This window comes from Ascidiella aspersa, chromosome 6 (genome assembly GCF_963924565.1).
Source record: "Ascidiella aspersa chromosome 6, kaAscAspe10.2, whole genome shotgun sequence".
NCBI classification, from domain to species: domain Eukaryota; kingdom Metazoa; phylum Chordata; class Ascidiacea; order Phlebobranchia; family Ascidiidae; genus Ascidiella; species Ascidiella aspersa.
This window is the reverse complement of record NC_139452.1, coordinates 18,797,424-18,813,397: the sequence shown is the minus strand read 5'-3', so window position 1 is coordinate 18,813,397 and position 15,974 is coordinate 18,797,424. Positions and strand designations below refer to the sequence as shown.

Sequence of the window (15,974 nt, the reverse complement as noted above, 5' to 3'; positions counted from 1 at the left end):
AGAGAACGTTTTCTTGTTGCACAAAGAATGCATTTCGCTTAAGGACATCCAGTGCAATCTTCTTAACTTTATTGTTCTGAAATTTGACGACTATTTGTAGCATTTTGAAGAAGTTGTTCCGCCCATATGTGATGCTTGATTTTAAACCATGTGGGAAAGTAAACTCTAGTGCAAAATTCTGTGATTGTTGTCAATGTTGTGGTTGGTCGTTGTACAGAAACATAGAAACAGAGTATGCGACCGGCCAAGGTCAGGCGTGCATGGGAAAGTCCTCCAACTTCAAGAAGCTCGAGGTCTTTATCAACAGTGCCCAACATTACGGCCATGCAGATTCTGTAGCCGTAATAATAATCACGGCTGGGTTGGTCAATTGTGTTGTTAAAGCACAATTGATTGCAAAGACCTCTGATAAAGTGATTTCAGTGAAGCTATACAGCCCTTCCTTGATCCTGTCATCGATGCTGTCCGATCAGGTCCAAAGATGTTCAATGTTTGTTCAAGCTCTGTGTCTTTCAGGGCCTGATAAGTTGAGTCTGAGATTTGAAGCCCTGTTCCAGTTTCTGGACTAACATGTAAAAGGTAGAACTCGCCAGGTTCTCTCACTATGACATAATTTCTCGAGATTGGTTCTTCTGTGAATTTTTCTGGTGTGTTCAGTTGTTACCTGTTGATCACGCATGTGGTGTCGGTGTCAGTAACTATGCCAAAATCTTTTAATGTGACTGTACATGTTGGTGACCCAGCTCTGTCGGACAGTTGTAACCTTTCGCTCATCAAAACAAGATTTTTGATTGTTTGCCTATTTTGCAGATTTAGCTTTAACTTTTTTGCTGGTTGGCCAAAGTCTTCAGATGATGTACTAGCCGTTACAGTACACGATTTGCTTGCAGTACTTTACGAATCCCAGCATTCAGTTGGCGGCTGGCCTGGGTTATCCACTGTTGAGCAAGAAGCCTTATCTTAGTTGCTGAGAAACTCTCATTTTGAAATTGATGTCTGTTGGAGACAGAATTTGTACAATGTCAATTAATCTACCGATTCTTTCACTACGTTGATCATGGTAGAAAGCAGGGGCGTATGCAATCGTTAACTTTCAGGCGAAAAAACCTGCAATACTAAACGGAGATCGCTTCCCGGGTGTTTTTTCGATTAGCGCGACATATAAAACTATTTCGAAAAAAACAGTGTAACTTCAATAGTTAGTTAATTTAGTTCAGCGTTTGATAACCGTTTTAAGTTTGGGCGCACCTGGAGAGCAAGTGAGCGCGATTTTTTTTTTGGTATAACGGCGTTTCTTTTAAATTTCTTTTTCACTAAAAAAAAAATTTTACTAAAAATATTTTAATTTAGAAATTATTGATTTTGAGTGCCTAAGTATATTTTTAGTAAAATTAGGACAAATAGTTCTTATAGGACAGATAAAAAAGTGCACATTCCACTTTTGGTATCAAAATTAACTCTCTAGCACCACCGGTCACAGAGTTATGGCATTTTTATGGGATTGACCCCTGCATGACCATTGTCGGTGTGTCCAAGAAGAAGTAGACACTGCTACTCAGGGTGGTCTCCTGAGTATTCAGAGGATCTTCCCAAAAGCATTTTTAAACTTAGTTTGCGACCAAAGGCAACTATTGAGTGAGAAATTTTTTTGAATTAGAATTATCACCACATTATGATGTTATCATATTAGAATTAGTTGTTAATTGTCGTTTGTTTTATATTGTAAACAAACAGTAACAATTGGCTGGATAACAAATTTAGTATTTTTTGACAATTGGCTGAATAACAGATTAAGTAATTTGCGAGGCTTGCATGCTATTTTTTATTGGGCTGCATATCACATTCGGCATGTGTGCCCTGTGTTGAACACCCCTTGCTTAAATATTTTTTTACAATTGCCGAACTAAACAGAAATGATGTGATTTGATTGTTTTATGTGTATAATATGTAGGGTTCCAAGTAAAGAGTCTGTGGCATTTGGTTCAATTAAGCAGAATGAACAGTCTTGCATGGATACACTGGGGGCTATATTTGACGGTGGTTTGGGTGTTTTTGAGTGTCATGATGCAGGAGGTAACCAGGTAATACTTACACTAATACATATTTTGGATAGTTATTTAGTTTATTGTCTAATGTTACATAATTTTTAGCAAAAGTTACTGCCGATAAATAAAAGCTTATTAAGGATGATTAAATCCCTCTGCACACCCACGTTCTGCTCCCTATGTATATTTTAGCCCGGTATTATATTAATCCCATTTTATTATGATTGCTATTTACACTAATCTCATTTTGTTCTGACCGTCTATTATGAGGTTAAACCTGCACAAATATTGTGTTTTTTGTCATACATAGCATAAATAAACAAATTCACTCACTTTGGTCGTATATAGCTTGAATAAAAATCATTTGGGCACTTTTTTGTCTGTTTGTAGCTCGAAAAAAACTCATTTGGTTATTTTTTTTGGTATGTTACCTAAATAAAACTCCTGCAGGATTTTTTTATCCGTTAGTAGCTGTTTTGAAAACATATGTGAAGTAAACATAGGGTACATAAAGTATTATATTTAATAATCCTTGCATAATAATGATCATGTTGGCCTCGGGAGTCAACTGTAGATTGATCCAAACATTTGGTTTTTTTTTTTTGTCTTTTGCACTTCAGCCAATAAATGGCAAGTGCGCTAAGTTTTTCGAAAATGAGCTTAGCTGAAATACCACCTCAGCAAGTTAAATTGTTTGTTTTTTTTTCGTTTTTTTTTAAATAATGTTTGTAAAACCAATAAAGATACAATTTCACAAATAGGCAAAAACTTTTTATCTGAAAATTTTGTTTAGGAATTTACTTTAGAAAACAATCAACAGCTACGCCATCAAGATTTATGTTTATCCGCCAGTGATGGGATAAGCGAAGGAAGCATTATAAAATTACGTCAATGTGACAAAGACAATCCATTTCAGGTTGGTTAGTTAAATCTGGCAAGAAATCGCCATGATGATATAACAAAAATTGTTTTTATGCACTAATTTTAGTTGCTGCTAAGCACTATTTATATGGGAAAAATTCCGAAAATTTATTTTCTGGACATATCTTGTGTTTGACGCTATTCTTTTTTGGTTTGCTTTGGTATGTTTTAGACCGATTTTTGTCTGTTTTTTTCAGAAAAGTAGACATTGTAGAATTTTAAAACAAAAAAATGATGTAGAGTGGTATGTAGGTGCGATTTAGTTGTTTAGGGTTCTTAATTGGGGACAAAAACCTCAGATAGTGTGACGTCATCATTTTCATTTTTTTATAGCTATCTACTCCTATCTAGCGGTAGCAATATTACCAATACAAGATTCGTTCATATTAACTTGTTTGTTTTGGTGCGAACCTCTATCAGTCTATAGAAGTGGTTGATGATGAGTACTCATTTAATTGTCTTTGTGTCTCCGGTGTATCAATTTCTCGACTACAAGATAGATACTGCATTCAAATTGAATTGTTCATTGTCGACTGCTTCTAACATACGAGCACTGCAATTGGTTCCTTGAGTAACAGACAAGACTTTATTCGATACTGATCTTCATAATAACGAATTGAATATACCCTATCTGCTTCAGTCACAAAAGCACTCGAATTTGTTGTTTGAGTAAAAGGCATTCTGTATTGATTGAGCACGCTATTTATAGACGATAATCAGTTAGCAAAGTTTCTGTGAACAAAAAAAGGATTTACGTCATTAATTCTTACAATACTTAACAAAATACCACTTGACAAAAAGGGCGTTAACCAACCTTCTTCACACTAATTTCTGACGCTAAACATACAATTTTTACGTCAAAACGCGATTGCGAAACGTCTTCTGACTTCAGTCAAATGACAACAAATGAATATCACGCGACCGGGGAAAACTAATCTATGTTTACACCGCGGCGCGGACCGGCGTTTTGAAAACATATGCTAAAACGGATATACGTTATTTTAGAAAATGCTCTGACGCATAAAAATTGGTGTCAAAAATGAATCTTGCACATTTGCTGCAAAGATAACGCAAACATTGAAATGCGATTGCAATAAATCTAGGCAATGGATTTTTACCGAAAACTTTCCATTACGACACAGCGATAAAAACAAAAATTCTCTGTGGCAAAACAACAATGTGACGAAGTACTGCTACAAGTCACTGTTGTGTTGTTTTCGTTCCTTTTAAGGAAATCAGTTAATATCGAAGGCACTATGTATATTATAGCATGTTGCACCGCGTTACTAACAAAATATATGAATTACAATTTTTTGTTCAATTCGAACATAAATGTTGATGTTTTTAACATTACACGATTCTTTTAATATGCCCAGCCCATTTCGTTTAAGGTGAAAGTTTTGACAAATTTAAACTCAATAAACACATTTTTTTTCGCACTTCGCATTATTATAGTGCTTTATAGTTCCATATTTTTGGACGAGTTTAAAAAATAAAGATTCTCAATCCCTAAGTAGCTGAAATTTGTGCACCCCTGGTCTATGTCTACCTGGTCTACAGACTCAACTTCTTGCAAATTACTCATTTTGTATTCTTCATTTGTAAGAGCTGTTACTATAGGCGAAGTGTCACTATAGCGGGGGTCACTATAGCGGGGGTCACTAGAGGCAAATTCGTATAATGCATTAATTTTAATGAATTTGTGATATTTATTTATATTTTACTGACTTAGTTAAAATTCATTACCTTTAAAAATGCAAAAACTCATTTTATGCAAATTGGCAACAAATTCTGTGTGTTTTCAATAAATTTGAATAAAAACTGTATTGAGAGTTTGGTGTAGTATGCTTTTCTTGGTGGTAAATTGTGTGGTTTATTTATATACTTATTTAACATCTTATTATGTTAAGGTCTATACTTTATGTCAGTTTTATTCAGTGCTTTTGCAGTCAAGCTGATGTCGCCTGAAGTGGTGCTCTGCCAAGGGGGTCTGTTTTACAAACCTTTTGTGATTAGGACAAAAGCGCATTATGTGGTCTTCCTATAGAAACTTGTTAGGTGTTGTTCATAAAATAATAATTCGTATTCCTTAACTGTAGTATTAGTTTACTGGCAGGGTACGGGACACACAGCGACGTATTAGAACACAAGTAATGAATAACGAAGTACTGCAAGAGTGGCGGTTATATACAGGCACAGCAATACGTCATAAAGGTCGCACTCAACAATCCTATACAACACACTATACAACAACTCTACATCTCCCTTTCTAGAATATTGAACGTTAAACTTATAAGTTAAGCCGCCCGAGAGGCTTTACCAAACGACCAGAACGAGTATATACAGGTTCAACAGGGATAGGAATTTCATCGCGTCTATTTCTGCGTAGCATATTAGCACCATCATTAACAACATACGAACGTGGTACATTATCATATTGTGAGGCAACAGTACACTCTTTATATGCGTTATCGTGATTTATCCAAGCGTAAGTGCCTGGAGATAGAGACGGCAAATCTCGACTGCGATGACGTTTATCGAAGTCTCGCTTTTGACGACGTTTATCGAAGTCTCGCTTTTGACGACGTTTTACTTGCTCGTCCGCGCTGCGAAACGAGTCTAGATAAGGCCATTGTGGCACCAGATGTTGTGGGAGTCCTGGCACCGTTGATCACACTCTTCTCCCCATCGACAGCTCCGCTGGTGACCAACCACATTGCAACGGTGTAGCCCGGTATGCCAGCAACGCTATATACGGGTCGCCCGATTTATGTAACAAGTTTTTCACCGTGTGAACCGCTCTCTCCGCCTCTCCGTTGCTCTGCGGAAAATGTGGACTACTCGTCACATGGCGAAATCCAAAACTGTCCGCAAACTTTGCGAATGTCATCGATGAGAACTGAGGGCCGTTGTCGGACATAACCTCTTCTGGAATCCCATGTCTTGCGAAAATGGACTTTAAATGAATAATAAGGTTGTCCGACCCGATGTCTTTGTTTAGTAAACCTATTTCAATAAAACGTGAAAAGTAATCTACGACAATGAAGTAATGTTATTATTAAAGTAAAATAAGTCACAGCCCACTTTCTGCCATGGATAATCTGGGAGTTTCGTTGGTATCATCATTTCCGGACTGCGGCTGCGTAACTGAGTACATATATGACACCTACTCACGAAAGATTCCACATCGGAGTTTAACCCCGGCCACCAAACGGCTGATTTGGCACGATTACGACATTTTGTAATCCCCTGGTGACCCTCGTGAATGCTGGAAAGTACACTACCTCGTAGATCCTCCGGTACCACCAACCGATCTCCCTTCATCAAGAGTCCTCTGTGGTAGGCAAGGTCGGAAGAAACCCTTTTATAAGGAACAAGGTCATTAATAACTATATCTGGCCACTTACTTTGACAGTACTCGATAATTTTCAGGCATGTTGAATCGGTTTGAATGGCTTTACGAATTTCCTCGAGTCTCTTGTCAGTGGCTGGCAAAAACTTTATAACAGCATCGACTTGAGCTTCCACCAAATTCATAAACTGCAGCTCGTCTTCATTCTGGCAAGAAACAGGTGATCGGGACAACGTATCCGGAGTTAGTAGATTTTTACCTGCGACAAAAGTAATGGTAAAATCATACCTCGCCAATCTCATTCGAAAACGCTGATTCTCGGAGACAATTCGTCAAGATTTTTCTTCATAAATAAACTGATTAGAGGTTTATGGTCGGTTTCAATGCAGAATCGTAAGCCTATTAAAAAATCTCTCAACTTTTCACATGCCCACGTTACCGCCAAAGCTTCTTTCTATCTGAGCATACCGTTGCTCAGTTGGATTTAGTGATCGCGAGGCATATGCTACCGGCTTCAAGTCGCCATCAACTTCTTGTCGAAGTACCGCACCCAGGCCGTAAGATGAAGCATCTGCAGATACAACAATTTTTAAACTTGGATTATAATGCACTAATGTCGGTGTGGTAGTAAGCATATTCTTGATCTCGATGAAAGCATCTTCATGTATTTTCTCCCATCTCCACTTCTGATCCTTTGTTAACAGGTCTCTAAGTGGTTTCGTTACCTGCGACAATCGCGGAATAAACTTTGAGAGTTGAGTGGCCATACCAAGAAATTGTCTGACATTGGTTGTATTAGCCGGACGTGACATTTCTGTTATTGCTTTCACTTTATCGGGGTCACTTCGAATTCCTGTTTTGTCAATTATGTGACCTAAAAACTTAATTTCGGTTTTTGAAAATTCACATTTATCGTTAAGTGTTACCCCACAATTACTTAACCTTTGTAAAACTTTGCGAAGACGTCTATCGTGTTCTTCTTGGCAACTTCCGAATACCAACACATCATCCATTTTGCACAGCACCCCATCCAAACCCTCAAGAATGGAAGTCATTTGTCGTTGAAAATGTTCTGGGGCAGAACAAATCCCAAATGGAAGTCTGTTGAAGCAATAACGGCCACTATCGGCTATAAAAGTAGTTAATAATCTTGACTCTTTAGAAAGAGGAATTTGCCAAAACCCCGAATTTGCATCCAGTTTGCTAAATACCGCTGCGTTAGCCAGTCTTGCTAATGTTGCATCCACAGTTGGCAACCTATAATTTTCTCGACATTCGCTTTGATTCAACTTTTTGTAATCCACGCATATACGCACCTTTTCGTTATTTTTCCTCACAACAACCATTCCCGAACACCAGTCCGTTGGTTCCGTTACCTTAGAAATTACTCCAGTCTTGAGCATTTCAATCAATTCAGCTTCGACCGCATCTTTAAGGGGAATAGGAACCCTGCGGGGACTGGACAAACAAAATGGTTTCGCATCCGGTTTAAGTTTCACCCGATATTGCTCACCTAGTTGACCCAGCCCCGTAAATAACGATGGGAATAAATTGCGATACCTCTGCGTTGCATCAATCGCGTTTAAGCATGACGTTAATCCCATTCTTTTAATAGCCGGCCATCCTAATAAAGACTGGTTTAAATTACGAAAAACATAAAAAAAATTCCGTAACAGAAACATCACTATGACATAAGGTGGCAATGAATCTACCTTCACTCGGTAAATCTTCTTTTCGAGGACCACGCAGCGTCTGGTTCGGCGGAAGAAGTTTTACCTGTGGAATTCTCCTAAAATTTGCGTAGGAAATTACTGACTCATCTGCGCCAGAGTCCAATCTACAATGTAATCGTAACCCATTAAATGAAATCCAAGCCATTGGACTGGCGCAGTTCTCCCCGGATAAATGGCCAATGAAGGAATCTTAAGGTTTCATACAACTTAAAAGAGCATTTACCTGCGAACCATTACATGCCCGCTTGTAGTGGCCGCGCCTTCCGCATTAAAAACAAAATGCATTTCTAGCGGGACACACACACGTGTTGAGCGCTTCTGTAATAATTAGCGCACGACGCACACTTTCTGACTTTGGGGTCCCCGCTGGCGCGAGGCGTATACCTTTGCATCGTGTCGATCTCCACCTGCTTTACCTGATGATCGTTGGACTGCAAGATTTTTTGTTGTTTCTTAACAAACTTCACGTTTCGAACCAGATTTACTGCCTTAGTTAACGTTATTTCTGCGTCAAGTTGCAGTCTTTCAGAAAGAGTTTTATCGCAAATACCCACTACTATGCGATCACGAATCATTTTATCTTTGAGAACCCCATAGTTGCATTTATCGACTTGTGAATACAATGAAGTTATAAAATCATCAACAGTCTGTACGGTTTCTTGGCAAATGCGATTGAAAGTGGCCCGTTCATAAATAACGTTAACTCGAACATTAAAGGACTCTTTAAACTTCTTATAACCACATCATAAGTCGAAGATTCATCTTCAGACAATGAAAACGAGGACAATACGTCATCTCCCGTGTTTCCCAGTAAATAAAGAAACAAGTTCACCTGCTTTTTCTCCGATTCACTACATAGATCCGACGCTTGTCGATACCTTTCGAAGCGTCGCAGCCAATTGTCCCATCCTTCCGGTTGGTTAAAATTAAAAGCTTCCGGTAGTGCAATCTGGCTGTTGAAAGACATCTTATGCAGTTGAATCCACTTCTGACACCATGTAGTATTTACTGGCAGGGTACGTGACACACAGCGACGTATTAGAACACAAGTAATGAATAACGAAGTACTGCAAGAGTGGCGGTTATATACAGGCACAGCAATACGTCATAAAGGTCGCACTCAACAATCCTATACAACACAGTATTATACAACAACTCTACATTAACCATTAATTTAAGATCAATAAACTTAGATTTAGTATAACCCCAGTACTACTCCAGAAATGCTCCCGAACTATTATAAATTGGTCCCACATACTGGTATGCCGATGTGCTTTAGAAGTTTTTAACCCATGTCTTAATGTGAAAGAGAAGAAACATCAAGGCACGCGTTATGGTTAGGAAAATAGGACATCTTGTAAAGTTAGGAAATAAAATCTTGGATTTTTGCGCCGTTGTTTATTTAATTATTCTATGTTTTACTTTACTATTGTCGTTTTAGCGGTATACTAGGTGGGTGTGACTGAAAAGGAGGGATACTGTTCTATTGGAACAATTCTGTATATCCTGTCTGGTATTTTAAGAGCTTTATGACAAGGCTGCAGAATAAGTGAAGCCTATACATGTTTTTTTATTCCTAAAAATATTTTTTCAACTATGTTATGTTTATCCTCAAATGAAATGCATAAATTACTTTTGAAAGACTGAAATTCAATAACAATGAGGCCTGGAGAAAAAAAAGGATAAAATAACTTTCAATTTCATACCTGGTTTAACTGTATTCGTTTATATTACATTTTTATAATAATACATAGATTGACCAGTTTGGTTAAATAGTGATTAATGTGCTCTATCTATAGAAGAGCTTTTGATATTATAACTTAATCTGGTTCCCGAATATATACACTTGCGATCAAAACAGGTTATGAAAATGTTTTATGAACCGATCTTAAATCAATGTTGAAACATTTTGTGCAGAAGTTTGACCACTCTAACAATCAGCTTCGATTGAGTGGGTCTGACTTATGTATCGACAGCAAATTCTCACGGGAAAAAGGTCTTGTATTGTCGCTGTGCAATCACCGACCGTCGCAACATTGGAAGTTCACAATGGGAATCCTACCATTAAATTGACACCCAATGGATCATTTTTCGGACAACAATGTATTTTGAATTATTTTGTTATGCAGGAGTTTAACTTGTATGTTATATTAAAAAACAGTTATTACATGGTCCAAAAATTTATTTTCTGGACTTATCTTGTAATTGTTTTACTTGTTATTGCTGAAAACAACATGTATAAAGTAAAAAATTAATACTTAATCATTTTAGGCGAATAATACAATCAAAATAAAGACCACAGTGTCCTATTGTTTTGTACAACAACCAAAACATATAGCCGTTTAAACTGTCTGAAAGATTTTGCTCAATCGGTGTTCCATTTTATTCCTCTTACATGACGTGCACTTGACCTGTGAGATTTGTCAAGATTCATCATAGATTGCTAACAGCATCAAAATGGACGATCCTTTCCATCAAGATAGCGATTTCCTAATGGCTTTTTCATATATTTTTGCTGCCAGTCACACGTACGATAACTTTTATGTTGCGATATGCACTTACCGTACAGAAACTGACTTTGCACAATGTTTTTTCTGCAATGTAAATCGTTGTATAGGTAATTTGAATGTGGCTTACAATTATTGCTTGTGTTTCCCAAACATATGTTGTTGCCAAAAGTAATAAATTTTCACTTTTTCGGCATGAAACCACTACTGTTAGTCCCAACAAGACCATACACTATACACTAATTTAGTTTCTAGAAACCAGCTAATTAAAGTTGTGCAATACAGATATTATTTACCTTGCTACTAATTAATGAACTTTTATTTATTTGACTGTTTTCTTTTTTGTATTTAAAAAAAAAATCTTGTTTCCAAATTTTTCGTGCAATTTGTTAACCATTTTTGGTACCTTATACCATTGGTGTTGAACGTCAAGTCGTGCAGAACTTCACACATTTAAAAAACCTGCTATTGTGCCAATTGGAACTTTGTACTTTTGTCGCTTTAATATCGTTGTAACTAACATGCTGATACAAGAAAGACAGATCCTAAAGTCTTGGTCATTAAAAAACATGCTATTCGGTTGATGTTTGATGTTGATCAATTAGGGGAACTTTCGAAGCAGTATATATATTGTTTTAAAAGTTTTAAAAGCAATTTTAAGCAATTGGGTAAAAAATTGTGAAATTTCCTTGAACAATATTTTGTGGCACTAGTGAAAACCGTGAATTAGATCATGTTCAGCTGAAAACGTTTAACTGATCAAAGCTCAGAATTTTTGTTTTAGTCGAATTTGGTTGTTCGCGTATTTAGAGATTTCCATCGTACGATGTAAGCCTTTGTGCGAAAAAAAAAACAATTTCTCAAAAACAACATTTTGGTGCACTGTCGAAACCGTAATTTTAAAATTCAGATTTTTTGTTTTTGGCCGAATTTTTTAACAGCGTTTTTAGAGACTCCCAAGGTACAGGTAAACCTTTGTGCCAAAAGAAAACTTTATTTTTTGTCAATACTTTGGTGCACAAATGAAAACCGTGATTCTGATGGTTTTCATCTGAAACACGTGCAGTAGTTGTGCATCTGCTTAAAACTCAGGGAGTTCTTACCCACCCCTTTTAGTAAGTGATATTATCGTTTTTGTCATGGTTTAACAAACTGTTCGAAGCGGCGGGCTTTTTGAGTAATTGGATCACGTGTTTATCTAATGCGAAGCCAAAGCCGTTTTTCGTCTTTAGTTTGGTCGACCGTAAACGCTGGATAGTTTCTCCCAATAGAATTTTTATAAAAGAAAAAACTTTAAAATAGGTTTAGAACAAAACACAGCAAAACATATTTCAAAACAGATTATTTAATCAACCGTGCATTAGTGAGATTCCCTTTTAATTCCTCCCAAACCATTATTCCTTTAAAATTAAATATAATGACACAAATGAAACTAAATCTAGCTTTTTAAATTGGTCTGTGGCCCTCCTCAAATGTTCTAATGGCCCCCCCACTGGTTTAGGTTGACTTATAAGCAAGTGTGTAGACTTTTGACAACGCTAAGTCAAACCTTATTTCGTTTTTTCTCGTTAAAAACGTCAAGTTATACGCAGTAGCCCATGTTTCTCGCTGTTCGGTCTCTGCGCTAATATCCGATGTTGGTGTAACATCGACATTTGTTTAAATGAAGCAGATTCTTAAAAGGAGGTATAATGGTGACTGTCGTGCGCGTTTTAAAGTGTAAATTTTTAAGTAATGATAGTTAACGCAAAATTATGCTTTTTAAGCATACTCTAAGACCACGTGCCAAGTGTGCAATGGACACGACTTATTTCCCCTCAACCACAGCTTGTAATTTAGCTGACTTGGCACACAGCTCGGCGCAGATGTTGCGCCAATCGTGGCATAATAACACCCGGTAAAAACGATCTTCGTTTAGTATTGCACGTGGTGAAAGGCGTGCTTGTAATTCAGCGCTAGTTTCGTTCATGGAACTTGAAAACTGTGCTGCTAATAGTCGAATTATTATGTATGATTCTACCACAATTAAATACACATATTTCAAGGTCTTGGTTTTTTTTTGCCTAAAGTTATCGATTGCACACTGTGGTTTCGCAGCTGGCGCCTGACAGGATTGTCGACGACGCACGTACTCGCTTTGCTGGACGTATTTGGCTGTTTCTGTTTTTTTTTCTATCACGTCTTGCAATCACCATTCTATGACGTCATACTGTAACTGTTTTATTGACGTCATTATTCATTAACGTCAGGCGAAAAATAGGTGAATTCCCTAAGTTGAAAATTCAGGACCCCTTTTTTGATTTTCTGGTTACGCCCCTGATTGTCCCCCCCCCTGGAAAATTTTCTGCCGGCCCCCCTGGTTGTGGGATTTAAATTTTTTGTCAGCCGGTTCTATCACAAAAGCCTTATATTTTTCAGCCTGTTCTGTTAAAAAAGTTATATTTTACAGCAAATAATTAAAGTAGTTGCAATAACAGAATGCAACCTCAGGTTACAGCGAAAGGTTTGAACCGGCTGAATCCCATCATTGCTAACAGACACACTAAAAAGCAGCAGTCGTCTCTTGACTTGTTCTTATGACGCAACGATGCAATTTTCAGACAAACTATAAAGGAAAATTTTTACAATTATAAAAATTTAACACTATGTTACGTGCGAACTTAAGAATTGTACATTTTGAAAAAAACACGTAAACTACCGGTACTTGGATATTAAAAATCGGGTATATCAGTCTCAGATAAGATTCAAAAATCCATTGGCAGTAGCTTAATGCTAACCGGTTCGCTAATCTCCTAAAATTTCATGAGACGGTTCTATAGAACCGTTGCGAACCAGCTGAATCCCACCACTGGGTACATGTAGGGGAAGGTTGCTCATGATGGGACACGTTTTTTCAAATGATTGTAGTTCTCAGTTATAACAACAACTTTGAATAATATCATGCCTGTTTGATACCTCTGCCCTAACGCTTAAAAAACACCTATAACTTTGCCTCTAGCTATTAAACTTTTTTATTAAATCATCTTAGAAAAAACGTTGCTGTGTCCCGTCTTAGGAACCCAGAGTTTTATTTGATGGGACAGTGTGATTCGCAAGATGGGACAGGAAGAATCCGTTGTTTTAAATTGATCAATTTGTACCACAAGGTTTAAAAACAACTTTAACTCCACCTGCTACACTTACATAAGTTTAAAACTAGCCTGTTTAGAACAATTTCACAGAATCTTGGAACGAATTTGCTTTGGTAGCCGAAAATTAATATTTTTAAATTAACAGGACAAGTTCGTGGCAAAGAGTCACTGTCTTGGAACTTTAGTTCTGTTGTGTCTATATTTTTACATTGAATACATTATATAAATATTCTGCTTGTGTTGATAGCTCTTAACACACACGACCTAGACCAAGTCTTGTCGGTTTGCTCGTTTGTTTTTTAGTGAACTTTTAAACAATAATTTTGTTTTAAATCGAATAGGTATGGTTTTTGTAAAGTGAAGCTTTACCTGCATTTGCAATATTTCTTACAAACATGTTGATACGGTAATCCATTTCAACCAGGTGCATTTCTAACGTATTTTATGGATAGGGAAACCCTATAAAATGTTTTACGTCATAGGCTTGAGTATTTAACACGTTTATTTGAGTTGTGTTCTTTTCAAAATGTATAATCATAAATGTTGCTACTTTTTCACGCCTTTGCCAAACACTTCCTGTCACGCTGCGAACAAAGCTTCAGCTGGTTCACATATGATTAATGTATAATGTGACATATATTTCCTTTACAGCTAAAAATAGTAAAACACCTGTGTGAACGCGTGATTGTCACTGTTCTCGCCAGCCAGAAAAGGCTACGGGTTCTGAATCATTTCCGCTTTCTCGTGTCGCCTTTTCTCTTTCATGCAAACTTTTCAAGTGTGGATTTGTAATCAGACTACAGCAATAGCTTGAAGTAATAGTGAGGTTGATTGGTCGAGGCAAATTAGTTTAATGAGACTTGTAATTAACACACAGGCTTCAAATTGGTGCCCCGAGTGAGGATTTTTCTGGTTGTTTATTTGAGGTCATTTGATTTTTAGTTTGGCTGCGAGTAATTCTAGGCGTGGGCTTGATAAGCGTTTTCAATTTTTTCTTTTCCTTAGCGGGGGTGGGGGGCTTTAAGGTTGCTTTTTGCTTAATTTTTCCAACAGAAAATGATGGTACGTTGCGCGACATATACTGTAATTACAAACATCCACTTACTAATTTCGACGACTTTCTTGTACATAGGATATGCGGAAATAAGAGTTGGTCCTCAGTATTCTTGGGAAAGTAGTTTGCAGGTGGTTCGTTCAGATTTAGATACAACTTTTCTTGAGCTTCGTTCCTCAGTCTTTTTGGGAAAGTAGTTTGCAGGTGGCTCGTTCGGATTTAGGTACAACTTTTCTTGAGCTTCGTTCGTCACTCGGAGGGCATCAATTTGAAGCATGTGTGTTAATTACAAGTCTCATTAAACTAATTTGCCTCGACCAATCAACCTCACTATTACTTCAAGGTATTGCTGTAGTCTGATTACAAATCCACACAGTTTTTGTTGGCTGGTGTTGAGCTGGCCTGGCAGCAAGCCTGCCAACACCCGCTTAGTTTTTTGACTAGACAAGACTGGTTATATTGATATAAGCTTTCCAAATATAAGTTGAAAGTTTGCATGAAAGAGAAAAGGCAACACGAGAAAGCGGAAATGATTCAGAACCCGTAGCCTTTTCTGGCTCACAGGTGAAATACTTTTAGCTGTAACGGAATATGTGTCACATTATACATTAATCATATGTGAACCAGCTGAAGCTTTGTTCGCAGCGTGACAGGAAGTGTTTGGTAAAGGCGTGAAAAAGTAGCAACATTTTTGATTATACATTTTGAAAAGAACACAACTCAAATAAACGTCTTAAATGCTCAATAAAACATCTTAAATGACCACTGTTACTACAGAATACTCGGCCTTTAAATTTTTGGCCAGGGTGCATATAAAGCCCTGGCTATTTGTTTTATTGTTTGTGGAATGTTTGTGGAAACGTTGGACGCGAAATGCGAGAATTATCTGATCTTGCGCAATATGTGCTTTGTTTTTTATTCCTGTTTCTTGATTCATTTTCTCTTGTGTGCCCTGTTGATCCAAGTTCTCCTTGTCTTGGGAGACGCTGAATTGATGTTAGCTTTCGCTGGATGGCGATCTCGTTGTTTCTTCAAGTCGCCGGCAGAGCTGTGTTTTGGTGTTTTAGACAGGAATTTTGTGAATCGGGTGGGCAATCCCCTGTTCGGTGTTCGACAATTCTGACGTCACTGGAAATCATTGGCTGCACTGCGCACTCGCACGTCGTCCAACGCTTTGTTGTGATGTTTTCTAAAAATCAAATGGCCTCAACTGAACAACCAGAAAGATCCG

At 37.4% G+C, this 15,974-nt stretch overlaps 1 protein-coding gene across 1 annotated transcript in view; it reads left to right on the top strand.

The window, feature by feature from the left end:
• Window positions 1-11,138, top strand: part of LOC146140608 (polypeptide N-acetylgalactosaminyltransferase 2-like) — a 71,071-nt gene extending 59,933 nt beyond the window's left edge. Inside the window, exons 11-13 of the mRNA XM_083391233.1 lie at window positions 1,952-2,081; window positions 2,839-2,961; window positions 9,969-11,138. Of these exons, the coding sequence (XP_083247359.1) occupies window positions 1,952-2,081; window positions 2,839-2,961; window positions 9,969-10,124 (409 nt within the window). The 3' untranslated portion in view covers window positions 10,125-11,138. The remainder of the gene's footprint in view (window positions 1-1,951; window positions 2,082-2,838; window positions 2,962-9,968) is intronic.
• The last annotated feature ends 4,836 nt before the right edge of the window (window positions 11,139-15,974 follow it).